General features: G+C 41.7%; 1 protein-coding gene across 2 annotated transcripts in view; it reads right to left on the reverse strand.

The window, feature by feature from the left end:
- Positions 1–9,755: 9,755 nt before the first annotated feature.
- Positions 9,756–22,227, reverse strand: part of LOC115203968 (erbin) — a 139,266-nt gene continuing 126,794 nt past the window's right edge. Inside the window, exons 22-27 of one of the 2 annotated variants that reach the window (XM_029769103.1) lie at positions 20,509–20,661; positions 18,229–18,285; positions 15,742–15,927; positions 13,843–13,935; positions 13,510–13,584; positions 9,756–13,349 (exon numbers count right to left, since the gene is read on the reverse strand). In XM_029769103.1, the coding sequence (XP_029624963.1) occupies positions 13,242–13,349; positions 13,510–13,584; positions 13,843–13,935; positions 15,742–15,927; positions 18,229–18,285; positions 20,509–20,661 (672 nt within the window). In that variant the 3' untranslated portion in view covers positions 9,756–13,241. The remainder of the gene's footprint in view (positions 13,350–13,509; positions 13,585–13,842; positions 13,936–15,741; positions 15,928–18,228; positions 18,286–20,508; positions 20,662–22,227) is intronic. The other variant, XM_029769104.1, reaches the window with a different exon arrangement.

Genomic DNA, 22,227 nt, shown 5'->3' on the forward strand with positions numbered 1-22,227 from the left:
AGATCACGTCGGCTGGAGTGGTGAAAAGCTCGCCGCCTTTGGACTCTGGAGCAGTGGAAATGCGTTCTCTGGAGTGACGAATCACGCTTGTCCGACGGACAAATCTGGGTTAATTCAATTATAGGGGTGGCTGCATGTAATGGGTATGCTTGTAATCGTTAAGGACTGGGGAGTTTTTCAGGATAAAAAATAAATGGATTGGAGCTAAGCACAGGCATAATCCTAAAGGAAAACCTGGTTCAGTCTGCCTTCCACCAGACACTGGGAGATGAATTAACTTTTCAGCAGGACAATAACCTAAAACACAAGGCCAAATCCACACTGGAGTTGCTTACCAAGAACACAGTAAATGTTCCTGAGTGGCTGAGTTACAGTTTTGACCTAAATCTATTTGAATATCGATGGCAAGACCTGAAATGGTTGTCTAGCAATGATCAACAACCTATTTGACAGAGGTTGAAGAATTTTGAAATGAATAAACGGGCAAATGTTGCACAATCCAGGTGTGAAAAGGTGCTTCCACATAGTATTGACTCAGGGGTGTGAATACTTACAGTACTAGTCAAAAGTTTGGACACACCTACTCATTCAAGGGTTTTTCTTTATTTTAACTATTTTCTACATTGTAGAATAATAGTTAAGACATCAAAACTGTGAAATAACACACATGGAATCATGTAGTAACCAAAAAAGTGTTATGACATGTTACGTGTTACGTTTTTCTTGTTCCCCATTTTCCCCTGTTAGTGTGTTTGTCCTGAGCATTACAGGTGTACCAAGTTGCGGCTAACGATGGTGGGCGTGGCTGTAGCTGATTACAGAGAGGATATCTGTTTGCTGTGTGAGAAGAGAGGAGGAGGGGGAGAGAGAGGACACTTGTTTTTTGTTTGATTATTTGTGTTAATTTCTTTGTTTGTGTTTCAGCCTGTCCTCCTGAGGCGCGCCACCCTACCTAGGTCCTGGAGAAGGGAAAAGGTAGATCTGCCCATGGGTGTACATTCTCACGTAGATAACCCATTGTTTTATACACTAGGTTAGCCGGGCGGGTGTCACCCTTGTATTTTTCTTGGAACCAGGTAGGACAGTGGGTTAGGGTTTAGAGTGTGTTAGGAAGGTTTAGGTGTGTAGAAGAGGAGGGACCTTTTGTTTATTTTCATTACTTGGACCCCGATCCCAAACATTCCCTTCTCTTACCTTCCCTTGTTGTTGTTGTGTCTTACTGATTATTTATGGGTGTGTTATTGTTTATTTTAAATAATTTACTAAACATCCCCTGAGGGTTAAAATTGAGTTCTGGTTGTGGTCTGATTTATTAATTGCCCATTACACCCCACATTTCTTCCCATTTCATCCGTGTTACCTGGTGTGTTTAGGCCCAGGCATTTACGTCTCCTCCTCAGACGAGCTACACCCGAGGGGAGAACGTAAGATGACAGCTTTGCACACTCTTGGCATTCTCTCAACCAGCTTTATGAGGTAGGCACCTGGAGTGCATTTCAATTAACAGGTGTGCCTTGGTAAAAGTTAATTTGTGGAATTTCTTTCATTCTTAATGCGTTTGAGCCAATCCGTTGTGTTGTGTTTGTTAGGGGTGGTATACAGAAGATAGCCCTATGTGGCAAAAACAGCTCAAATAAGCAAAGACAAATGGAAATCCATCATTATTTTAAGACATGAAGGTCAGTCAATCCGTAACATTTCAAGAACTCTTAAAGTTACTTCAAGTACAGTTGCAAAAACCATCGAGCGCTATGATGAAACTGGCTCTCATGAGAACCGCCACAGGAAAAGAAGACCCAGAGTTACCTCTGCTGCAAAGGATAAGTTCATCAGAGTTATCTGCACCTCAGATTGCAGCCCAAATAAATGCTTCAGAGTTCAAGTAACAGACAAATCTCAACATGAACTTTTCAGAGGAGACTGCGTGAATCAGGTCTTCATGGTCGAATTGCTGCAAAGAAACCACTACTAAAGGACACCAATAAGAAGAAGAGACTTGCTTGGGCCAAGAAACACGTGCAATGGACAGTAGACCGATGGAAATCTGTCCTTTGGTTTGATGAGTCCAAATTTGAGATTTTTGGTTCCAAGAAGGAAAGTGATGGAGTGCTGCATCAGATGACCTGGCCTCCACAATCACCTGACCTCAACCCAATTGAGATGGTTTGGGATGAGTTGGACCGTAGAGTGAAGGAAAAGCAGCCAACAAGTGCTCAGCATATGTGGGAACTCCTTCTAGACTGTTGGAAAAACATTCCATGTGAAGCTGGTTGAGAGAATGCCAAGAGTGTGCAAAGCTGTCATCAAGAAAAAGGGTGGCTACTAATCTAAAATATATTTTGATTTGTTTAACACTTTTTTGGTTACTACATGATTCTATAATATGTGTTATTTCATAGTACAATGTAGAAAATAGTAAAAAATAAAGACAAAACCCTTGAATGAGTAACCTTTTTTGACTGGTACTGTATGTTTATGAGATATTTCTCATAAAAATTTTAAAAAGACATGTTTTCACTGTATTTATGGGGTATTGTGTGTAGATGGGTTAGAAGAAAAAAAATCTATTGAATCCATTTTGAATTCAGACTAACACAACAAAATGTGGAATAAGTCGAGGGGTATGAATACTTTCTGAAGGCACTGTATGTATTTATTTATCCAGGGAAGTCATATTGAGATTTTTGAAATGGGCCCTGGCCAAGAAAAGCACCAAATTGTGTCACACACTGTGCAATCGTTTGTCATAAAAATAGATTAGAAAGAGCAGGAGTCATGATAAAAAAAGGTCTTGTGCCAGCAATGTTTCTATTGTGATTAAAATCCTCAACTGTAAATAAATGGTCAAGAGTTACAGGATGATGAGACAGCATTGCTAAAAGCACTCTTGGCTAAAAAGGGTCTAAAATAGCCACTTTCATCATGATTTTCCCCAAAATTGTTTGTGATACAAACTTTTTCAAACATCCTTCCTCCCAATGAAGTTTATATGTGAGAATTGACAGAACAATCTGAGATACCCCCCCAAAAAATCCCCTCCCAGGCCGTGAAATTTCCCTCTTGCCAAACTTAGACCTTGACCTTTAGCTTGCCTCACCTCAAACAAATTGTTTGAACATCCTATTCTGTTGCACGCCACATACTTTTTCTTGTTATTTCATACTTCAATGTAACACTAAAGATTACAAACAGATATTGCAGGCAAGAATGGGTGAGGCCCAAAACCTCTAAACTAGAGTATGACTATGCGCAACTCTGTTCACTCTACACACACATTGTACAAAACAACACTTGCAGTGGCACGTCCCCATGTAAAAAAGTTTCAAAGTAAGTGTGCTGAACCCCAAGTTTACCTGTCTGCAGATTGTTATCAATTCTAGAGATGAAGAGCAGAGTTTCACAGAGATATGATCTTTAGCGCTGTCAGTGAGAAGTAGGTTAGTGTTCCGAGACAGGCTGGGTGACGTGCAGATAGTATGCTAATTTTTAGTGATAATAAGCATAAAACAAAAAGCTGAAGATTACAGTGAAGGATCACAATAAGACACAAACTCAGTGAACCACACTTACGATTAAGGCTGGATTTGGAAATCAGTAACTATACCACTATACCGTCTTCTCACCTTCATAGGCTTGTGCTTGTACTCCATCCTCTCTTAATCTCTGCTGCTCTTCATCTTGGAGGTGGACCTCTGCCTCCTTTCCATGCTGCCATACCTCGCTTTCTTTTTGTATTTCTTACCACTGTAAACAGACAACACAACCATTAATAACCACCAGATTTATGTAGTCCGAGAAGAAAGAATTTTCTGTGCAAATTTCCCAGAGACCACCACAATACATGGTTGAAGTTCCACACGTGTACCTCAAGTTATGATTTACACTCTATGAGCTTACTTGTGGTGGTGTTAGGTGTTGCTGAGTGTAATGTTGAATTCTCCTGTTGTTCTACGTGGTTTTACTGTACCTCTTTGGTGAGGGAGCTCTAGCTTACCTTCTGGGACTCCTGGAGCGATCCCTGCTTTTCCTTCTGTGTCCCCCGGAAATAATTCACACCAACAGTTCATATAAATAACTGGGAGTTTTTGTCAATATTTAGAGCTCTCAGACAATCCTACTGACTGTCCAAGTGTGTACATCATTTCAGTCCCCATTTTATACAGTGTTTTAGCTGAACAATTTAGCTGGCCTATTTTTATTCCATCAGTCTTGCCACACCCCATTTAAGATCTGTGTATAACTATAAATCAATTAGCAAGGATTCAGCTAGATGGGATTGGGCGATATAACGATAGCATCGTCTATCGACGATGATTGACAGCCATCATCGATGGTGACGACATCGTGATGTGACAGACGATGGTTTAGCCTATTGTAACTTGACTGGCAGCACGCAGTAAAGAACGGAGTCTCGCAGCGTACAGGAGGGCAGCACACAAGTGACATTCAGAGTAATTTGCCTATTCCTATTTTCTATAGCCAGTGCCGATTTTAGCATGTATATCTTGGTAGGGAAAACTCCCCCCAAACTTTTTAGGGATGCATGCCAGAAAGCCACTACACAACACTAAGCAATACATTAATTGCACTATAACGGTGACAGGCGGTGCCCACAGACTGTTAAGGCCTACATAAAGCTGTCCCAACAGCAGAGTCCCAACAGCAGTCCCAGAACCTTACCACTGCTACACCTGGCTATCAGCAGAGCCTTGTCTGGCAGCAAAACAGTTCATTCAGCCTCATTTACTGCCTTTAAAATAAACATAGCTGATATGGCTGACTTGCTTAAACAAATGTGGTTTCTACTGACAGTTGAGATGTACAAACTATGGCATAAGGGGACAACGAGCAGAAAAGAGACGATCCGTAATTTCGATTTTGACATGAATGAGTGAGCTAGGACGGACGTAGTCAAAGTAACTATTTGTTCAGCACACTTTAAATGTACAGCGACGTAACATTGGCTATTCTTACAGTATTCTCCCTGTACACCAAGTCAGAACAGTAGGATAAATAAAGGGGGCATATAAGCTGACAATTAAAGCTCTTACAAAATGCGATGACTACACCTCTCTAAAACAGGCTATAAGCTACATGTGCACTACCAAGTCAGAACAGTAGGTTAAATTATGAGGGGAAAATTGACCAAATTATTAGGGTGAGGCACATGGGCTACTAACAGTTTACTACACAACATACACTTAGTATTACTTTCTTAGCTCCGGAATACATATCTCCCTGGCATAATACATAATTTATGCAGCAGCATACAAGACATTTTTGGACTCACCTTGTTGTGCTGTGCTCACTTGAACAGGAAGGTTGTGCAGCTGTCATCAAACTGGTATTCTCTGGATTTAGGGTGCTTTCAAGACAACTGGGAACTCTGAAAAAATACTGAATGTTTATCCTTTTAAGCTTGGATAAGAGACCCTTAAACCCAGACTTGGACCACTCACCCACTCCACTGAATAGCAGGCTAGTGATTATAATTCCTCCTCATTATTTCTCTTCATATGACAAGGATTTGCCAGTAGATTGTTGACTTGATTCATGATGATGACTGCTAGCTAAGATTTTCAAAGTACTTGTATTTACTAGGGATCCCCATTAGCTGCTGCCAAGACAGCTACTCTTTCTGGGGCCCAAACACACCAAAGCACCCACATTCCATATAAAACAAAAGATAAAACAGTGAACAATGTTTGTACTGAATGAGCTAAAGATAAAACAGTACATCATATAACATCCCTACACTACCACATACCCACAACACAAAATGTTCAATACCACCACACAACAATATCACAATGTGTGCGTATGCATGTGTCTGTACCTTTGTGTGTCTCTTCACAGTCCCCGTCGTTTCATAAGGTGTATTTTTATCTGCTTTTTAAATCTGATTCTACTGCTTGCATCAGTTACCTGATGTGGAATAGAGTTCCATGTATTCTTGGCTCTATGTAGTACTGTGCACCTCCCATAGTCTGTTCTGGACTTGGAGACTGTGAAGAGACCTCGGGTGGCATGTCTTGTGTGCTAGTGTTTTAAACAGACAGCTCGGTACATTCAGCTTGTCAACACCTCTTACAAAAACAAGTAATGATGAAGTCAATTTCTCTTCCACTTTGAGCCATGACAGATTGACATACATGTCATTAATGTTAGCTCTCTGTGTACTTTTAAGGGCCAGCCGTGCTGCCTTGTTCTGAGCCAACTGCAATTTTCCCAAGGGTTTAGTGAATGGTTTGCTCCAAATACAATGCTCTTAGTCCTAAATATTTCCAAAACTATCTTATTCCTTGGTACCCATTCCAAAACTAACTGCACCTCTTTGTTAAGTGTTGCAGTCATTTCAGTCGCTGTAGTAGCTGATGTGTATAGTGTTGAGTCATCCGCATACATAGACACACTGGCCTTATTCAAAGCCAGAGGCATGTCGTTAGTAAAGATTGAAAAATGCAAGGGGCCTAAACAGCGACCCTGGGGAATTCCTGATTCTACCTGGATTATGTTTGAGAGGCTTTCATTAAAGAACACCCTCTGTGTTCTGTTAGACAAGTAACTCTTTATCCACATTATAGCAGGGGGTGTAAAGCCATAACCACTAAGTTTTTCCAGCAGCAGGCTATGATCAATGATGTCAAAAGCTGCACTGGGCCTCCCGAGTGGCGCAGCGGTTTAAAACCTGTTTGGGATAGGGGGCAGTATTGAGAATTTTGGAAAAAATATGTGCCCATTTTTAACTGCCTTCTACACCAACTCAGAAGCTAGAATATGCATATTATTGTTCAGGTTTGGATGGAAAACACTCTGAATTTTCTAAAACTGTTTGAATGGTGTCTGTGAGTATAACAGAACTCCTATGGCAGGCAAAAGCCTGACAAGGTTTCATGCAGGAAGTACCCTGTCTGACAAGGAGTCGTGCGTCTTGCATCTGTTTATTGAAAAGTAAGGATCTTAGCTGTAACGTGACAATTCCCAGGGACGAACTCGTCCCACCTACGTAACAGCCACTGAAATCCAGTGGCGCGATTTTTGAATCGTTAGAAATACTATTACTTCAATTTCTCAAACATATGACTATTTTACAGCTATTTAAAGACAAGAATCTCGTTAATCTAACCCCACTGTCCGATTTCAAAAAGGCTTTACAACGAAAGCAAAACATTAGATTATGTCAGCAGAGTGCCCAGCCAGAAATAATCATACACCCATTTTTCAAGCTAGCATATCATGTCACATAAAACCAAACCACAGCTAAATGCAGCACTAATCTTTTATGATCTTCATCAGATGACACACCTAGGACATTGTGTTATACAATACATGCATGTCTGTTCAATCAAGTTCATATTTATATCAAAAAACAGCTTTTTACATTAGCATGTGACGTTCAGAAAAAGCATAACCCCCGCAAACTTCCGGGGAATTTACTAACAGTTTGTAAAATTACTCACGATAAATGTTCACAAAAAGCATAACAATTATTTTAAGAATTATAGATAAATTACTCCTCTATGCACTTGATATGTCCGATTTTAAAATAGCTTTTCGGATGAAGCACATTTTGCAATAATCTAAGTACATAGCCCGGCATCACAGGGCTAGCTATTTAGATACCCACCCAGGTCAGCCTCCACCAAAATCACATTTCCTATAAGACAAATGTTCTTACCTTGCTTGTTCTTCGTCAGAATACACTGCCAGGACTTCTACTTCAATAACAAATGTTGGTTTGGTCCCAAATAATCCATCGTTATATCCAAACAGCGACGTTTTGTTCGTGAGTTCTAGACACTATCAGAATGCTTCATCGCGGTGTCGCGCATGGCGCATTGGCGTGACAAAAATGTCTAAATATTCCATTACCGTACTTCGAAGCATGTCAACCGCTGTTTAAAACCAATTTTTATGCCATTTATCTCGCAGATAAGTGATAATATTCCGACCGGGAATATGCATTGAGCCTAAACAGCCGAATAAAATTTCTCCTCAGGAGCGAATCGTGCACGCGCCTCATTCAAAGGTCCTCTGAGCAGCCACTTACAAAAGGTGATAATGTGTTTCAGCCTGAGGCTCCCTCGTAAACCTTCAGGTTTTTCGCGGGTTCTGAGAGCCTATTGGAGCCCTGGGAATTGTCACGTTACAGCTAAGATCCTTACTTTTCAATAAAAAGATGCAAGACGCACGACTCCTTGTCAGACAGGGTACTTCCTGCTTGAAACCTTGTCAGGTTTTTGCCTGCCATAGGAGTTCTGTTATACTCACAGACACCATTCAAACAGTTTTAGAAAATTCAGAGTGTTTTCTATCCAAACCTGAACAATAATATGCATATTCTAGCTTCTGAGTTGGTGTAGGAGGCAGTTAAAAATGGGCACATATTTTTTCCAAAATTCTCAATACTGCCCCCTATCCCAAACAGGTTAACCAATCAAAATATATTTTATATTTGAAATTCTTCAAAGTAGCATTCCGTTGCCTTGATGACAGCAGTAAACAAATAACTTCATAAAGTAGGTCACCTGCGCACGTTCGTCTATTCCAAAATAAATCCACCATCCGAACTGTGCATCCGCCATTTGAATGTTTTATTTAACGAAGCAAGTCAGTTAAGATCAAATTCTTATTTACAATGACTGCCTAAACCCGAACGACGCTGGGCCAATTGTGCGCCACCCTATGGATTCGAACCAGGGACTGCAGTGACGCCTCTTGCACTGAGATGCAGTGCCTAAGACTGCTGCGCCACTCGGGAGCCCAATGGAAAGGGACATCTATTACAAATACCTTAAGTATAATGACATTCAGCCTACAAAGTGGCTTGTATTCATGGGGGATGCCAGGAGAAGCCAGGCTTCCCCAAAAATGGGGGGAATTGTATTTTTTTTAAAGTGTGTATCCGTGTTTTATAATTTTCCTTCAATTTGCAAGAGGCTAAATCTATTTCACCAGAGAAAGCATCCAAGTGAGACAAACAGCACCCCTCTGCTTTAGTATCTGTAGCCCATGTGTCTGATGTTGTCTGGCCAAAAAGAATGATGGCATCAGATACATGGGCTACACATTCTAAAACAGAGGGGCGCTGTTTCGCTCGCTCGGATGCTTTCTCCGGTGAGATTGAGGAGTCTTGGTCAAAATTAAGGGGGGGCAAATCAGATTTCAGGGAGGGTTACGTTCTGTTGGTGTCACAGAGTAGGCTGATACCTACGGGTCTTGAGTCCATGAAATGGGGTAAGGCTGTACATTGCAATATGAATGTTCAATACGTACAATAGGCTGACTAGATGGAGCTGATTTCCCACAGTTAAAAGTCCAGCAATCAGAGCTAAGACGCTAATAACTGTGAAGAGTTTCCACAAATGTGTTCAGTGGGTGTCACGTAGTAGGCTGGTACCCCATTTCATGGACCCAAGATACATAGGTAATGCTGTACTTTGTATAAGTACGCCCCCAATGCAATTCTGAAGTCTATTACATCCACAGAGCAATTTCAACTGATTTGTTTACCTTTGGTGTCAAATTAACTACTTGTCTTCTGATCAATTTATATAAACAGAATTCCAACCTTGTTTAGCATTATCTAGTCCAAATATATATATTCTTAATCCTAATACATGGCTGTATTGTATTAAGAAGCATTTCTTACAACTATCTTCAACATATTACGGTCACAGTCTGGCATGGGGAATTGCCACATTCAAGCCTTTGGGGGGAAAAAAGGAAAGAACGTCATTCAATGAAGGAAACAATTGTAAAGAGCATTAGTTTATTTCTTATATTCCACAGGTTAACTCAGAAACAGTATTGTTATATACAAAATCTGGAATGTTGAATGAATGCATATCAATCATCTCACTGTAGCCGTTTCCAGAGAAACCTTTGAAATAGCTATACATTAAACGGGTTGTGTCTGCATTGCAATTTATTGCTGGTTTTACAAACTCAGAGTGACTAATGCCATGATTAATTGATTTCTTAACTTTTTAAAAAGTATTTACATTTTGATTAGTAATGTCTAAAAAGTCACAGGAGACTGAGCTAAATAAATAAAAACAAGGTGGGAGAATGAAGAGAAGACCAGTTTATCTTAGATATGGCAAACAGGTGACCCCCTGTTTGGGTCTAAATATGACATTGACCCAAGAAATCTCATTAGATTGTTCCTATTCCCAGATAGAAAGTCAAATAACACAGTGCCCACAACAAAATAGCACAAAAGCATAATTACAATGTTCTAATTTAAAACATGGTGTACAAACAGTAATCTTGCGAGGGGGAAATGCAGGAGAGAAACCTTAACAAGTCAATATGTTACCTCTCTAGGCTGACATTGACCAATGACAAATATCTGCAGTTATGAGCGAGTCACTGGGTCTGCAGTTGCTAAAAAAAACAAAAAATAAAAAAACACGGGACAGTTTCATTTTGGGGGCAATATTCAGTTAGAATTCAAAATGGAAAAAAGGGGAGCAAACATCATTGACAATGTTTTCTAGTCGAGTCACAAGTCGACAGTACCATGAGTATAATCTTTAGCTGTATGCATAAAGTAACAATGAATTACATGCATACCATTTGAAATTTGTGAAGGATTTGGATAACGACAATACCATTAAATGTGTGGGGGGAAAAAAACAATGATCAATCTCTGATAAGTACTTTATATACGCTCTGTCACAATTCAGTGTTTGCATTACAATCGATTTACAAAAAAAGGTTCAGTGGGGTCATAACTTGTAGAGATCTTTGAATTGGATCGTTTGCTTTCTATAGGAAATATTTCTAAAGGTTTTCATGGATTCAATTTCAAAATAGACAATTCATTAGGTGAATTCATGCAAACAACACATACATCTATAGACTGTTGAGTGGACATAGCGTAAAAGCTTTTAAATGCATTTTTATAACTTGACACTATTCAATTAAACTTTGCAGCTCGGATTGAGTTTCTTTTACACTGGGGTAAAAGTTATTAATGTTTGCACAGATACACGTAACCAGTTGGTTTGAACAGTTTTCCGAGCAGAAAGCCTAGGGCTGAGTGACGCAAGAGCATTCACTATTATACAATGCAGACTTCTACATTTTACTTTCTTCGCTAAAAATGTAACTTCACATGTTTTTCATTAGAAAAGATTCTTTACAATATAAAATCCCGTATAACAATCAGCGATCACTAAAAGGGTTTCTTCTTGCGTTTTTTCTTTTATAGGTTTAAAAAAAATGCAATCGGATGTCTTTCTGAATGAAAATAAAGCCGCTGACTATTGCTATTAAACCATTGTGTCGAGTCACATGGGGTGTACTCAAGAAGAGAGCGTTTAGTTTGTTGTGAAGAGAAATATGTGAATATTGCTTGGGTCTCAGGGTAGTCACTCCCTCCACCCCCTTGTTCAAACAGTTCAAGGTCTATGGCACTTAACAGCTCAGTCCCCCCCAGCGTAGAGCAAAGAGTCCATGCATGAAACAACACTATCCCAACACAAAAAGAGAGTGAAAAGCCTAGATTGATGTCTAAAAAATATGATTTTTATACACAAAAGGCAAACTATGGTTGTTTTCCCCCACTTAAACAAAAATATGTTACAGACATAAACCCCTTTTTAATCTCAAACCGTTTTGTGAGTTTTCTAGTCACCAATGGCTGAGTTGAGGGAGAAGCCCTTTAGAATCTTACCAACATGAGTGGAAGGGGCCCAGAGACCAGGCCTAAACCTGCTCGGAGTCTGAGTGGAAGGGGCCCAGAGACCAGGCCTAAACCTGCTCGGAGTCTGAGTGGAAGGGGCCCAGAGACCAGGCCTAAACCTGCTCGGAGTCTGAGTGGAAGGGGCCCAGAGACCAGGCCTAAACCTGCTCGGAGTCTGAGTGGAAGGGGCCCAGAGACCAGGCCTAAACCTGCTCTGAGTCTGAGTGGAAGGGGCCCAGAGACCAGGCCTAAACCTGCTCGGAGTCTGAGTGGATGGGGCCCAGAGACCAGGCCTAAACCTGCTCGGAGTCTGACACAGGCTGCATCTCAAATCACACCCTATATCCTTTGTATATAGTGCACCACTAGTACGTAGCGCACTTTGGGGAATAGGGCATTACTCCCACCAGCACCTCCCCAACACCTGACCATGGTCTCAACACAAGTTTTGGTGACCTGACATTACCACTCTGCCTCCTGACCCACCATCTCACATCACATCCTGGCTAGGCTAATTAAGGCCAAGCAAAGACATTCCTCTATTGTTACTCCTAGTCCATTTCCCCACAAAGAAATATCATGATCTGTTCCATATCCCAGTCCCAATTCCATTTCACATACGAAGAGTGTTTTACAGCATCCAAGTAGTCAGCAAACAGAGTAGTTGATGCAGTGATGGAGTGAGTGTCCTCGTCTGTCAGGAGTTCAGTGACGGCACAGGCAGGTCTTCTCAGGTGAGGGATATTCCAAGTCAGTGGTTCCACGGAGGCTACTATAACTGTTCCTAGACTGCGGACAGTATATAATGGATGTATGCAGTGTGTGGCTCACTGGCTTTATGGAGGCAGAAGCAAATTAATTGTCCTTCTCAACTGTCCACCATGTACAGGACCCGGTCAAAAATTGTCACAATTGCAAGGGGGCGGGGGGAATTCTTAAACATCGTTCTGAAAGCGCAACCCAGCACTACATTCATCTCCACAAGAAAGCACATAACATTGTCCCCCAGATCAAATGTCGCCTAGGTCAAATAAGTGGTCTTGGCATCTATTAAATTAAAAACAAAAATACATGATTTAAAAAGGAGGGCAGAGAGAGAGACAGAGGGAGCCCTGCCCTCTAGTGGTCAACTACAGTTAATGCTCAACTACAGCAACTACAACTCTAATGGGTAAATTATTTTCTTAAAACAAGTCTAACGATACAGAAAGCACTTTTTGTTGTTGTTGATCTCTGTGTCGTTGGAGCACACGCCATCTCTGCAGCGTCCTCTGTGTAAAAAATAACCGGCTATCCCACAGTGACTTCTTCTTTAAGACGACCAAGTCGACTACGCATGCTTCCAGATGTTTGCTCCCCCTCCCCAGGTCCCTCTCCTCCCTCACTAAGTCCACTTGATGCAGTGGTTCGGCCCCCATTATCCCAAAAGCTCTAGAAGGTTCTCTTCCCCATAAAGCAGTTCAGTTCTTCTATTTATAGACCAGGCTCATCTGTATATAAAAACAATAAGGATTGGAGGTCGTCGCTCCACAGTCCCGTCTGTCTCTCTCTACGCCGCCAACTCTCGGACGATGATCATATCCACAGTGGTGGGAAATGTCTTCAGCAGGGCCACGGCATTCCCATGGTCAACGTTCACAAAGCTATATCCGTTTGCCTGGGGGGAAACAAGGAGAGATATAGCTCAACACCAAGATGGCAACTTTGGCTCTGATCTGTATGGTATTTTGTAGTAGGTAAACATGTTCAGCAAATAATTGATACAGTATCGATATATAGTGATGGGGATATAGAGGGAATGGTATTATGGGGTTCACCTGGAGGATCTTGTCTCCAGGCTGGAGTATCTTGGAGGCAGGTCCCTCAGGCTGGACCCTTGTCACAAAGATGCCCTGAGAGAGAGAAGAGAGAGATGAATCACACCCATCTGGTTAACACTAGTGACATTATTTACTGACTGACTGTTGCAAAATCCGTACAAATGCAGTAACAAGCTGAGTTGCTATACAGTGAACTACTAACATATTGCAATGCTTAACTTAGAGGACTCAATTGTGTAAGTGCTTAGATTACATGTCACATGCAGTAGGCTGGAAAAGTAGACAACACTATATTGCTATGGGAAAAAGAGGGCTGATGAGTGAACATACATTATCGTCCGGACGAAAGGGGTTTCCCCGTCCTCCTACTCCTCCTGATATACTGAACCCTAGCTCTGGGTTCTTCTCCACTTTCACACGAAACTGAAAAACAGACATTACTACCTTCACAGGGGACGTTACTTTGAATATGAGTCACATACAGTACATTCGAAAAGACCCCTTCAACTGTGTTACGTTACAGCCTTATTCTAAAATGGATTAAATAAAAAAAATCCTAAATCTACACACAATACCCCATAATTACATTTACATTTTAGTCATTTAGCAGACGCTCTAATCCAGAGCGATTTACAGTAGTGAATGCATACATTTCATTTCATGCATTTTTTTTTTTTTGTACTGACAAAGTTCTTGAAATTTTTGCAAATGTACTAAAAATAAAAAACAGAAATACCTTATTTACATAAGCATTCAGACCCTTTGGTATGAGACTAAATTGAGCTCAGGTGCATCCTGTTTCCATTGATCATCCTTTAGATGTTTCTCCAACTTGATTGGAGTCCACCAGTGGTAATTCAATTGATTGGACATGATTTGGAAAGAGACACACCTGTCTATATAAAGGTCCCACAGTTGACAGGGCATGTTAGAGCAAAAACCAAGCCATGAGGTTGAAGGAATTGTATGTAGAGCTCAGAGACAGGACTGTGTCTATGCACAGATCTGTGGAAAGGTACCAAAACATTTCTGCAGTATTGAAGGTCCAAGAACACATCGGCCTCCATCATTCTTAAATGGAAGAAGTTTGAAACCACCAAGACTCTTCCTAAACTGGCCACCCGGCCAAACTGAGCAATTCGGGGGAGAAGGGCCTTGGTAAGGGAGGTGACCAAGAATCCAATGGTCACTCTGAGAGAGACCCAGAGTTCCTCTGTGGAGATGGGAGAACCTTCCAGAAGGACAACAATCTCTGCAGCACTCCACCAATCAGGCCTTTATGGTAGTGGCCAAACGGAAGCCACTCCTCAGTAAAATGCACATGACAGCCTGCTTGGAGTTTGCAGGCTGTCATGATAGAACAGAGAGATCCTTCATGAAAACCTGCTCCAGGGCACTCAGGACCTGACTGGGGTGAAGGTTCACCTTCCAACAGGCCAACGACCCTAAGCACACAGCCAAGACAATGCAGGAGTGGCTTCGGGACAAGTCTCAATGTCCTTGAGTGGCCCAGCCAGAGCCCGGACATGAACCCGATCAAACATCCCTGGATAGACCTGAAAATAGCTGTGCAGCGACGCTCTCCATCCAACCTGACAGAGCTTGAGAGGATCTGCAGAGAAGAATGGGAGAAACTCCCCAAATACAGGTGTGCCAGGCTTGTAGCGTCATACCCAAGAAGACTCGTGGCTGTAATCGCTGCAAAAGGTGCTTCAAGTATTGAGTAAAGGGTCTGAAAACTTACGTAAATGTGTTACTTTATATATACATTTTTTTTTATAAATGAGCAAAAAAAATCAAAAAACCTGTTTTTGCTTTGTCATTATGGGGTATTGTGTGTAGATTGAGGGAAAATGTTTTTTTTTTTTTAACCAATTTTAGAATAAGGCTGTAACGTAACAAAATGTTGGGTCTGAATACTTTCAGTCTAGCCAGTTTAATTGATGTAACAAACAAACCACTATTAACAACTATGAAGTGCAATGATATTAGATGCAATGCTATGCATGCTTTAACCCAGTGGTCATCAACCCTATTCCTCGATGGTGTAGTTCAAGCCCAGCACTAAAACACACATATGTGTTTGACCTAGTCATCTTAGTTAATCAAGGTTTTGATGATGAATGAGGTTTGTAGCTGTGGGCTAAACACCCTATAGCTCTCCAGGTGTAGGGATAAGGAGCTTTATTGAACTAACTCTCCATCCATCCATCCATCTCCCCACCCTACCTCCTGCTGCAGTGTGTCGTGGTCAGCCCGTGGTGGATGGGGCCCCTGGGGCTGCTGGCCATGGGAAACCTTGAGCATCAGGTAGTCGATGAGCTGCTCTCTGGAGGGGTGGCGGGCCATGGGCGTCTGGCACGACGTCATCTGGCCACGCACCGGACCGCTCAGCTGACCGTTCATCGAAGGCACCTGGCAAAACACACAGACAGACACACACAGAGACAGACAGATGTTGTTGTAGAGTTGACATTCCAACAAAATTGATTAAAAAAAAAAGACATATCTAAAACGCTCATCAGACAATACACTTTAAATGTTCAGCAGGGTTTGGGAATACACAGTACTCAAATTCATACTTTCACAGCACTTAAGAGAATAAAATACTAGGCTATAATCCAGCAAGAGAGAGAGAAAAAAAAATTATTGGGCCAAAGGGTAAGCTAAACTGCAGGCCCGGCATACAGAAGAACATGTGACAGAACAAGAGTGCGATTTTAGTAGAAGCTGCTGATTTACCACCAGCAAGGTGCTCTGTCTAAAGCAGCAGGCCAGGGGGATGGGATCCACTGACTCATTGCCACTGCCCCCAAAGCAACAAAATCATGGGAATAATTGTCCTCTGACTAGTGTGGAGGATGAATTTCAGAGATGAATCAATTAGGTTTTATTAGATGGTGGTGGGGTTTTGGGCAGGTTCCACTGACGTAGCTTGGTCGGCAAGGGTTAGGCTTTCTTCACTGTGACTTAGTGCAAATGTGAAATGACATCCTATTCCCTATATACCATGTAATAGGATAGGCTAGACTAGGGCTCTTGTCTACAGAAGCAGTGCAATAGGTTCTTTACGGAGCGACTGAAGAGTCATTATCAATGCCGGGTCTGAAGGACCACGACAGAGTCCACTTCATCTTGGTAAACGTTTGGGTAGAATCTGAAAATGTCGACAAGTTTCCCCACATTTGGTCAGAACTTGGAACATGTCCAAATAAAAACAGTTCATTCCATATATAACCCCAGTTCAAAAACATTTGTCCATAGTATTCCTATTCGACAGCGAGATCCATATCTACATCCAGGCAGATAGACAGTAAGTCGAAGAACATTGAATAAATTGAACAAAAAACATTGCGTTAGTGCGTTCGAAGGAGACATTTATATAAAAGGGCTTATCTAACGTCTGATAAGGACTTGGCAGTCCGTATAATAAAATGGCTCTCTATGAGTCACGCTGTGGTTCTTCCGTACGACATCTCTTGGAACAGACCATTTCAAATTCTCCCAGACAGCCGACTGACCTCATTCTGCGGCTCTGTCTGAGCCGGTTACTGAAAAGAGACAGTTGCGGTACCACCGGAGAACCTGCAGGTGGCAGGAGGAACTCCCCAAAATGTCTACATTTCTCACAAATTGAATTCTCTCAGTGTAAATTGAATTCTCAGTGTAAATGGAATTGTGAGAAATGGGCCTGCTCTAATTATTTCACAGGTCATGGAAAGGGAGAGATTTCTGGGTATCAAATATTTCAAATGAGCCTCTTCACATTCAGTCCTCAACTGAGAAGTTCATATAGAAACACTGTAGACTGTACATACAGTAGAACTCTATTAATAGTCTCACATATTACTCTTCTAAATCGCAATTCCTCGACTTGTCCACGGACACCGTACCATACTGTATCTAGCCTAGATGATGAAGGTCAAGAGCCCACTGGGGACTGGACTGAGGAGCTTCACTACGCTGAGCTTCCGCCACCGTATTCCACCCAGCATAGCTATTAATAATACCAGTATAACAGAAGCAGCGCTCCTCCAAACCTCACTGCGAGGCACCGGGGACCCTGGTGGAGGCAAGAGGGGCCACCGTGAGAATAGATAGGCCTGAACAATAATCTCTTTCAAGGCAGATCTTGTTAATTAGAACTCATTAATCACTGGTGGGGAGGAGGATGGTGCTTGTAGGTATTGCTACTGGGTCAATATCGTAATTCTCAGCTAGCTAGCTCTACTCAGGGTATTGGGCTGGGCAACGTTCTACTTATAGCGCTACAGAAAAAGCTATTGGTCAGGGAATGCATGTGCCGAGATGGGACAGACAGGCACTTCTAGTCATGGTGGGGTTGTATGATCGATTTGTAGAATTATTGCCCTCGTTTTGTTAAACTACTCCAAACTGTATGGGCCTATGACTATTCCATGGGCTTTATGGTCTGCATTTCGAATATATAGTAGGGAAGCAAACCAATTTGAGGAGAGCATCTTTTAGAAATGTGAAAATTATCCAATCAAACTATTTGCCACATGCGTCGAATACAACAAGTGTAGACTTTACAGTGAAATGCTTACTTACAAGCCCTTAACCAACAGTGCAGTTCAAGAAGAAAATATTCACCAAGTAGACTAAAATAAAAAGTCAAAATAAAAAGAAACACAATAGGAAGGTGGTTGATTGGTGTATGGGTATCCTCTACATATGGCTCTAGTGTGCACTTACTTTTCGGAGGGTGTCCATGGTGTAGCCCTGTTGCCCTTGAGGTCCAAACACGTCATCCTGAAGAGGGAACGATGTGAGATGATTGGTAACAAAGCCCATGTCCTGACCACTGTGTCTGTGACAAACACACCTCTCCTATTTTAGGCAAGTCCCTCAAGCCGTGTACTATTAGGTAATGTTGAGCTAAATCTTCATGTCTAAGCTAAATTAGTTGACCATGTTCTGATCGAGGCTAATAAATGTTTGTCGCATGTTCGGTTAACAAAAATGGAATATGTTGTGTTAACTATTAATTTTGACATTTCTCCAGGTAATTCCAACACCCATGAAAAGTACATCTATAGATAACGTTCTTAACAATGAGGATGATTATTCCCTACGTAGGGCACTAGAGCCGAAAGTAGTGTCCTTTAGAGAATAAACAGAGGAAAGGAAACAACGATTCATTAAATCATAAGACTACACGTTGAGTGGAAATCAGTAGGCAGCCATTTGACACCACGACTCAACCTAACACAACAACTACTTGCTCTTCCAACTACACCCCCCCGTACTTACCTTGGACAAACACAGTGCTCATCTTCACAGAGAAGTGAAAGGGTTATGAGGTGATTCTGAAGTGATCAACAGTGGGAGTGAAGAGGAGGCATTAAAGCGAGCTGACGATGATTGTGTCGTTAAAAGGGGAGAATCAATTTGATTGAGAAGGGAGGCACGCTACCTGATTCGGAGTGCGTGGGTGGGTCGGTGGATAAAGCACTGGGATAAGTGAATTATAGGTTGGGAGGGAAACCTTGTTTAAAAAGGGGCATTTTGTACCATGCAACATGTTAATATTATTAAACTAGTGCTCATGATACCAGGTGATATTTATTTACAACGTTTCGACCCTTAGGTCTTCATCAGGCATCCATATCCCAGGTGGGGGTGGAAGGTCATGTATATAGGGGCAGTACAGTGACATCATGCCAATGATCATTTTGAATGTCCCTCAGTGTAAATGTCCCATCATGCTTCACCCAATACTCACAATTGGGGAAGGCATTTAAGGACATTATCAGGAAGCACGGGTACAGTATTGATACTGACCCACAATTGAAACCCATTTTTAAATATCCCCACGTATGGTTTTTAAAAGATCTCCAAACTTGAGAGATATTGTGGTTAAATCTGAGTCCCCACCAGAGAAAAGGGAGAAAAGGGCAAGGTTCCGGAGGGTAATTACAAATGTGCTCAATGCAGCTTTACGTACAAGTGAGTTTGCCTACAACTCCAGCACCTGCGGAAAGTACCAGGATGTGCGATGTTCTTCAGCTTTTTTACGACTATTAATCTACACATCCAACTGTACTATTCAACATGATGCTATTTCACATCAGAGATGAGACTTGTAGCATATACAACTAATCAAAGGCTTCTGACGCAATGATGTCACTGGATAAATGAAACTCCGACGCCAAGCCAGTGAAATACCTGTTCAGTATCTCACTGTCAATTGCATCCTACCATATGGCCTATAATGACACAAAGCTACTGCCTGACAGAAAATAGGTTTTAGAGAGAATACCTTTATAAGGATAACAACACTGCTTCACCCTTATTCAATCCTACTACTGTTTGGATAAGGTAGGCTACTTGTCTGCTGTAAATTGAGAGACTACAAAAAATTTTCAACTTATACAACACAGACGCAATGTGGTAGTTCAGCCAGGTCTCAACTGCTCGTTGAAAGAAGCCCTTCTACAGCGCTACGACTTTCCTCTACACGAATCCTTGATAGAGAGAGCTTGTGAGTTTCCCTACAAACAGTTTGTGGTAGAGCGGACTAGTTTATGTGCACAGACAAAGGATGCCCCTTTCAAACAAGTTAGGTTGCGTCACACTAGAGCAAGGAGCTATACAATTCAAAGGCCCTGTCCCAATAGTTCTAAAATGCATCCTTCCTTGAAACCTTCTGTGAAGTCATCCCAGATCTGAGGTTTGAAGCGATGGAAGCAAACAAGGTGGAGAAAACTTGTTTCCATCCAGCGCAGATCAATGACAACATCAAGGACTGAACATCACAAAAAGGCCACGCAACAAAATTAGCTATCTTAACTGAGGAAGGCATTGTATTCTGAATGGAACAACGTGGAAGCCAAGGATGCCTTTGAAAAGTATTGGAAAGGGGCCCCAAGCTGAAAAGCAGTATGAGGTAGGAATAAGATCTGCCTGGATAGGAGGCAGCTAGGAGCTAGGAGGCTGAACTGTAGTCTAGCTCCAGTCCAGTCCAGTACTCACACAGTGGCCCTGGGCTCCATAAGGCCGTCCGTCTGCAGCAGCACTAAAGACCAGAGAGCCTTGGCTGCCTGAGTGGTGCACATCCCGAGAGCTGCCGTAGTGGGAGCAGCTCAGCGGGGCGTAATTGGAATTATAGGACCGAGACAAGGCGTTCTGAACAGAGGAGGGCAACACACCACATTACATATACAGAAGGGTTTCCGTTAGCCAGTTATAGCCGGCTTTCGTCCCAAATATATATTTTTAAACCGATAAATAAAATTGACCCGGCCAATTGTCCGGGAGAAGAAGAATAGATCCCATTGCAAAATCATGCTTTTTAGCCTATTCATTGATAGAATACATGACTGTTCATTTTTATCAATCTATAGGGCAATTCGCATAATTTCGTGGAATTAAGTTGGTTCGTGTATACAGTATATTCGTTATGCATCTTATTTATCACATGCTTACAGCATACAGATATAGAGCCCTTGGGTGGAAAATCTGTCAGACAGCACAAGAGCTGCTGCAGCATCTTCTGGTGCTTTCAAGACAACTGGGAACTCTGAAAAATTGAGGTGAAATCATGAAGTCAGTGATCTTTAGGTCAAAACGTCGGAGCTCTAGAAAGAGGCCCGAGTTTCCGAGTTGGAATTGCAAGTTGTATGACAGTTAAAAAAATATTTTTCACAGTCGAAGCTCGTTTTTTTCCTCTGTTCCCAGTTGCCTTGAATGCACTGAAGTCGTAGATTTCCGAGTTCCTAGATGTTTTGAACGGGGCATTAAATGGCAATGGAAGGCAGCACTTTGGTAATGGAAGTCACACACCACTTTGCAATGAGCTGGAGGAAGTATGCATTTTGAAAACATACTTAACTGTTTGAAATCTAAACGTTTTAATGCATATTATGAGGCCTAATAAAATACTTTGCTTCAAAGTAACCTATTAGATCTCCTCTCTTTCTACATTTCTAATGAATATTTTCATCTCCGTGACATGAAAGTGCTCACATGTGCATTATAGAACAAACATTTGCGCGTAGCCCTCTGCGCATTGCTGCGCTTATAATGTGAAGAAATAATAGTTTATTAACAGTTTAAGCTTTCTGATCTGTTGAATCAGACTCATTGCTTTAACGTTTTTTCTTTTTTATGTAGCCTAGGCCTACTGGTTGTATGAATTTGGGATCTATCGTCCCACAACTGTCCCAGAGTGAATGGAAAAGGCCATTTCTTTCTCAACAAGCTGATCAACAGAATAAGGTAGCCTAAACTTTTCTACTATAGTAAATTGACATAGGCCAGTCATTTTGCTGTTCTTTACTCATCTTGTTGGCTGAGGAAAAGTACATGTGGACAGTTATTCTAACTTGTTCAAAGTGTACATCAGAATTCGGTAAGAAGGACCGCATGTCATTGCATCCTCGAATTGCATGTCCTGTTAATACGAATGACCATAATCTATATGTGATTTCTGTCATTCTGAGCACCGTGGGTGGACGCCCTAATCAGGTTACGCACCCAATCCATACGGGTCCGGTAAATTTCACCAAATGTCCGGTAAAATTAAAATGTTGTCGGTCAAAATGTCCGGGCGCCACATTTTCCTAACGGAAACCCTGACATACAGGCAACACACACACATACAGGCAACACACACACATACAGGCAACACACACAGACACAATTGAGTGGGCATGCATTTCACTAAGTGGTAATGAATGATAAAACAATGGA

This window comes from Salmo trutta, chromosome 12 (assembly GCF_901001165.1).
Source record: "Salmo trutta chromosome 12, fSalTru1.1, whole genome shotgun sequence".
Classification (NCBI taxonomy): domain Eukaryota; kingdom Metazoa; phylum Chordata; class Actinopteri; order Salmoniformes; family Salmonidae; genus Salmo; species Salmo trutta.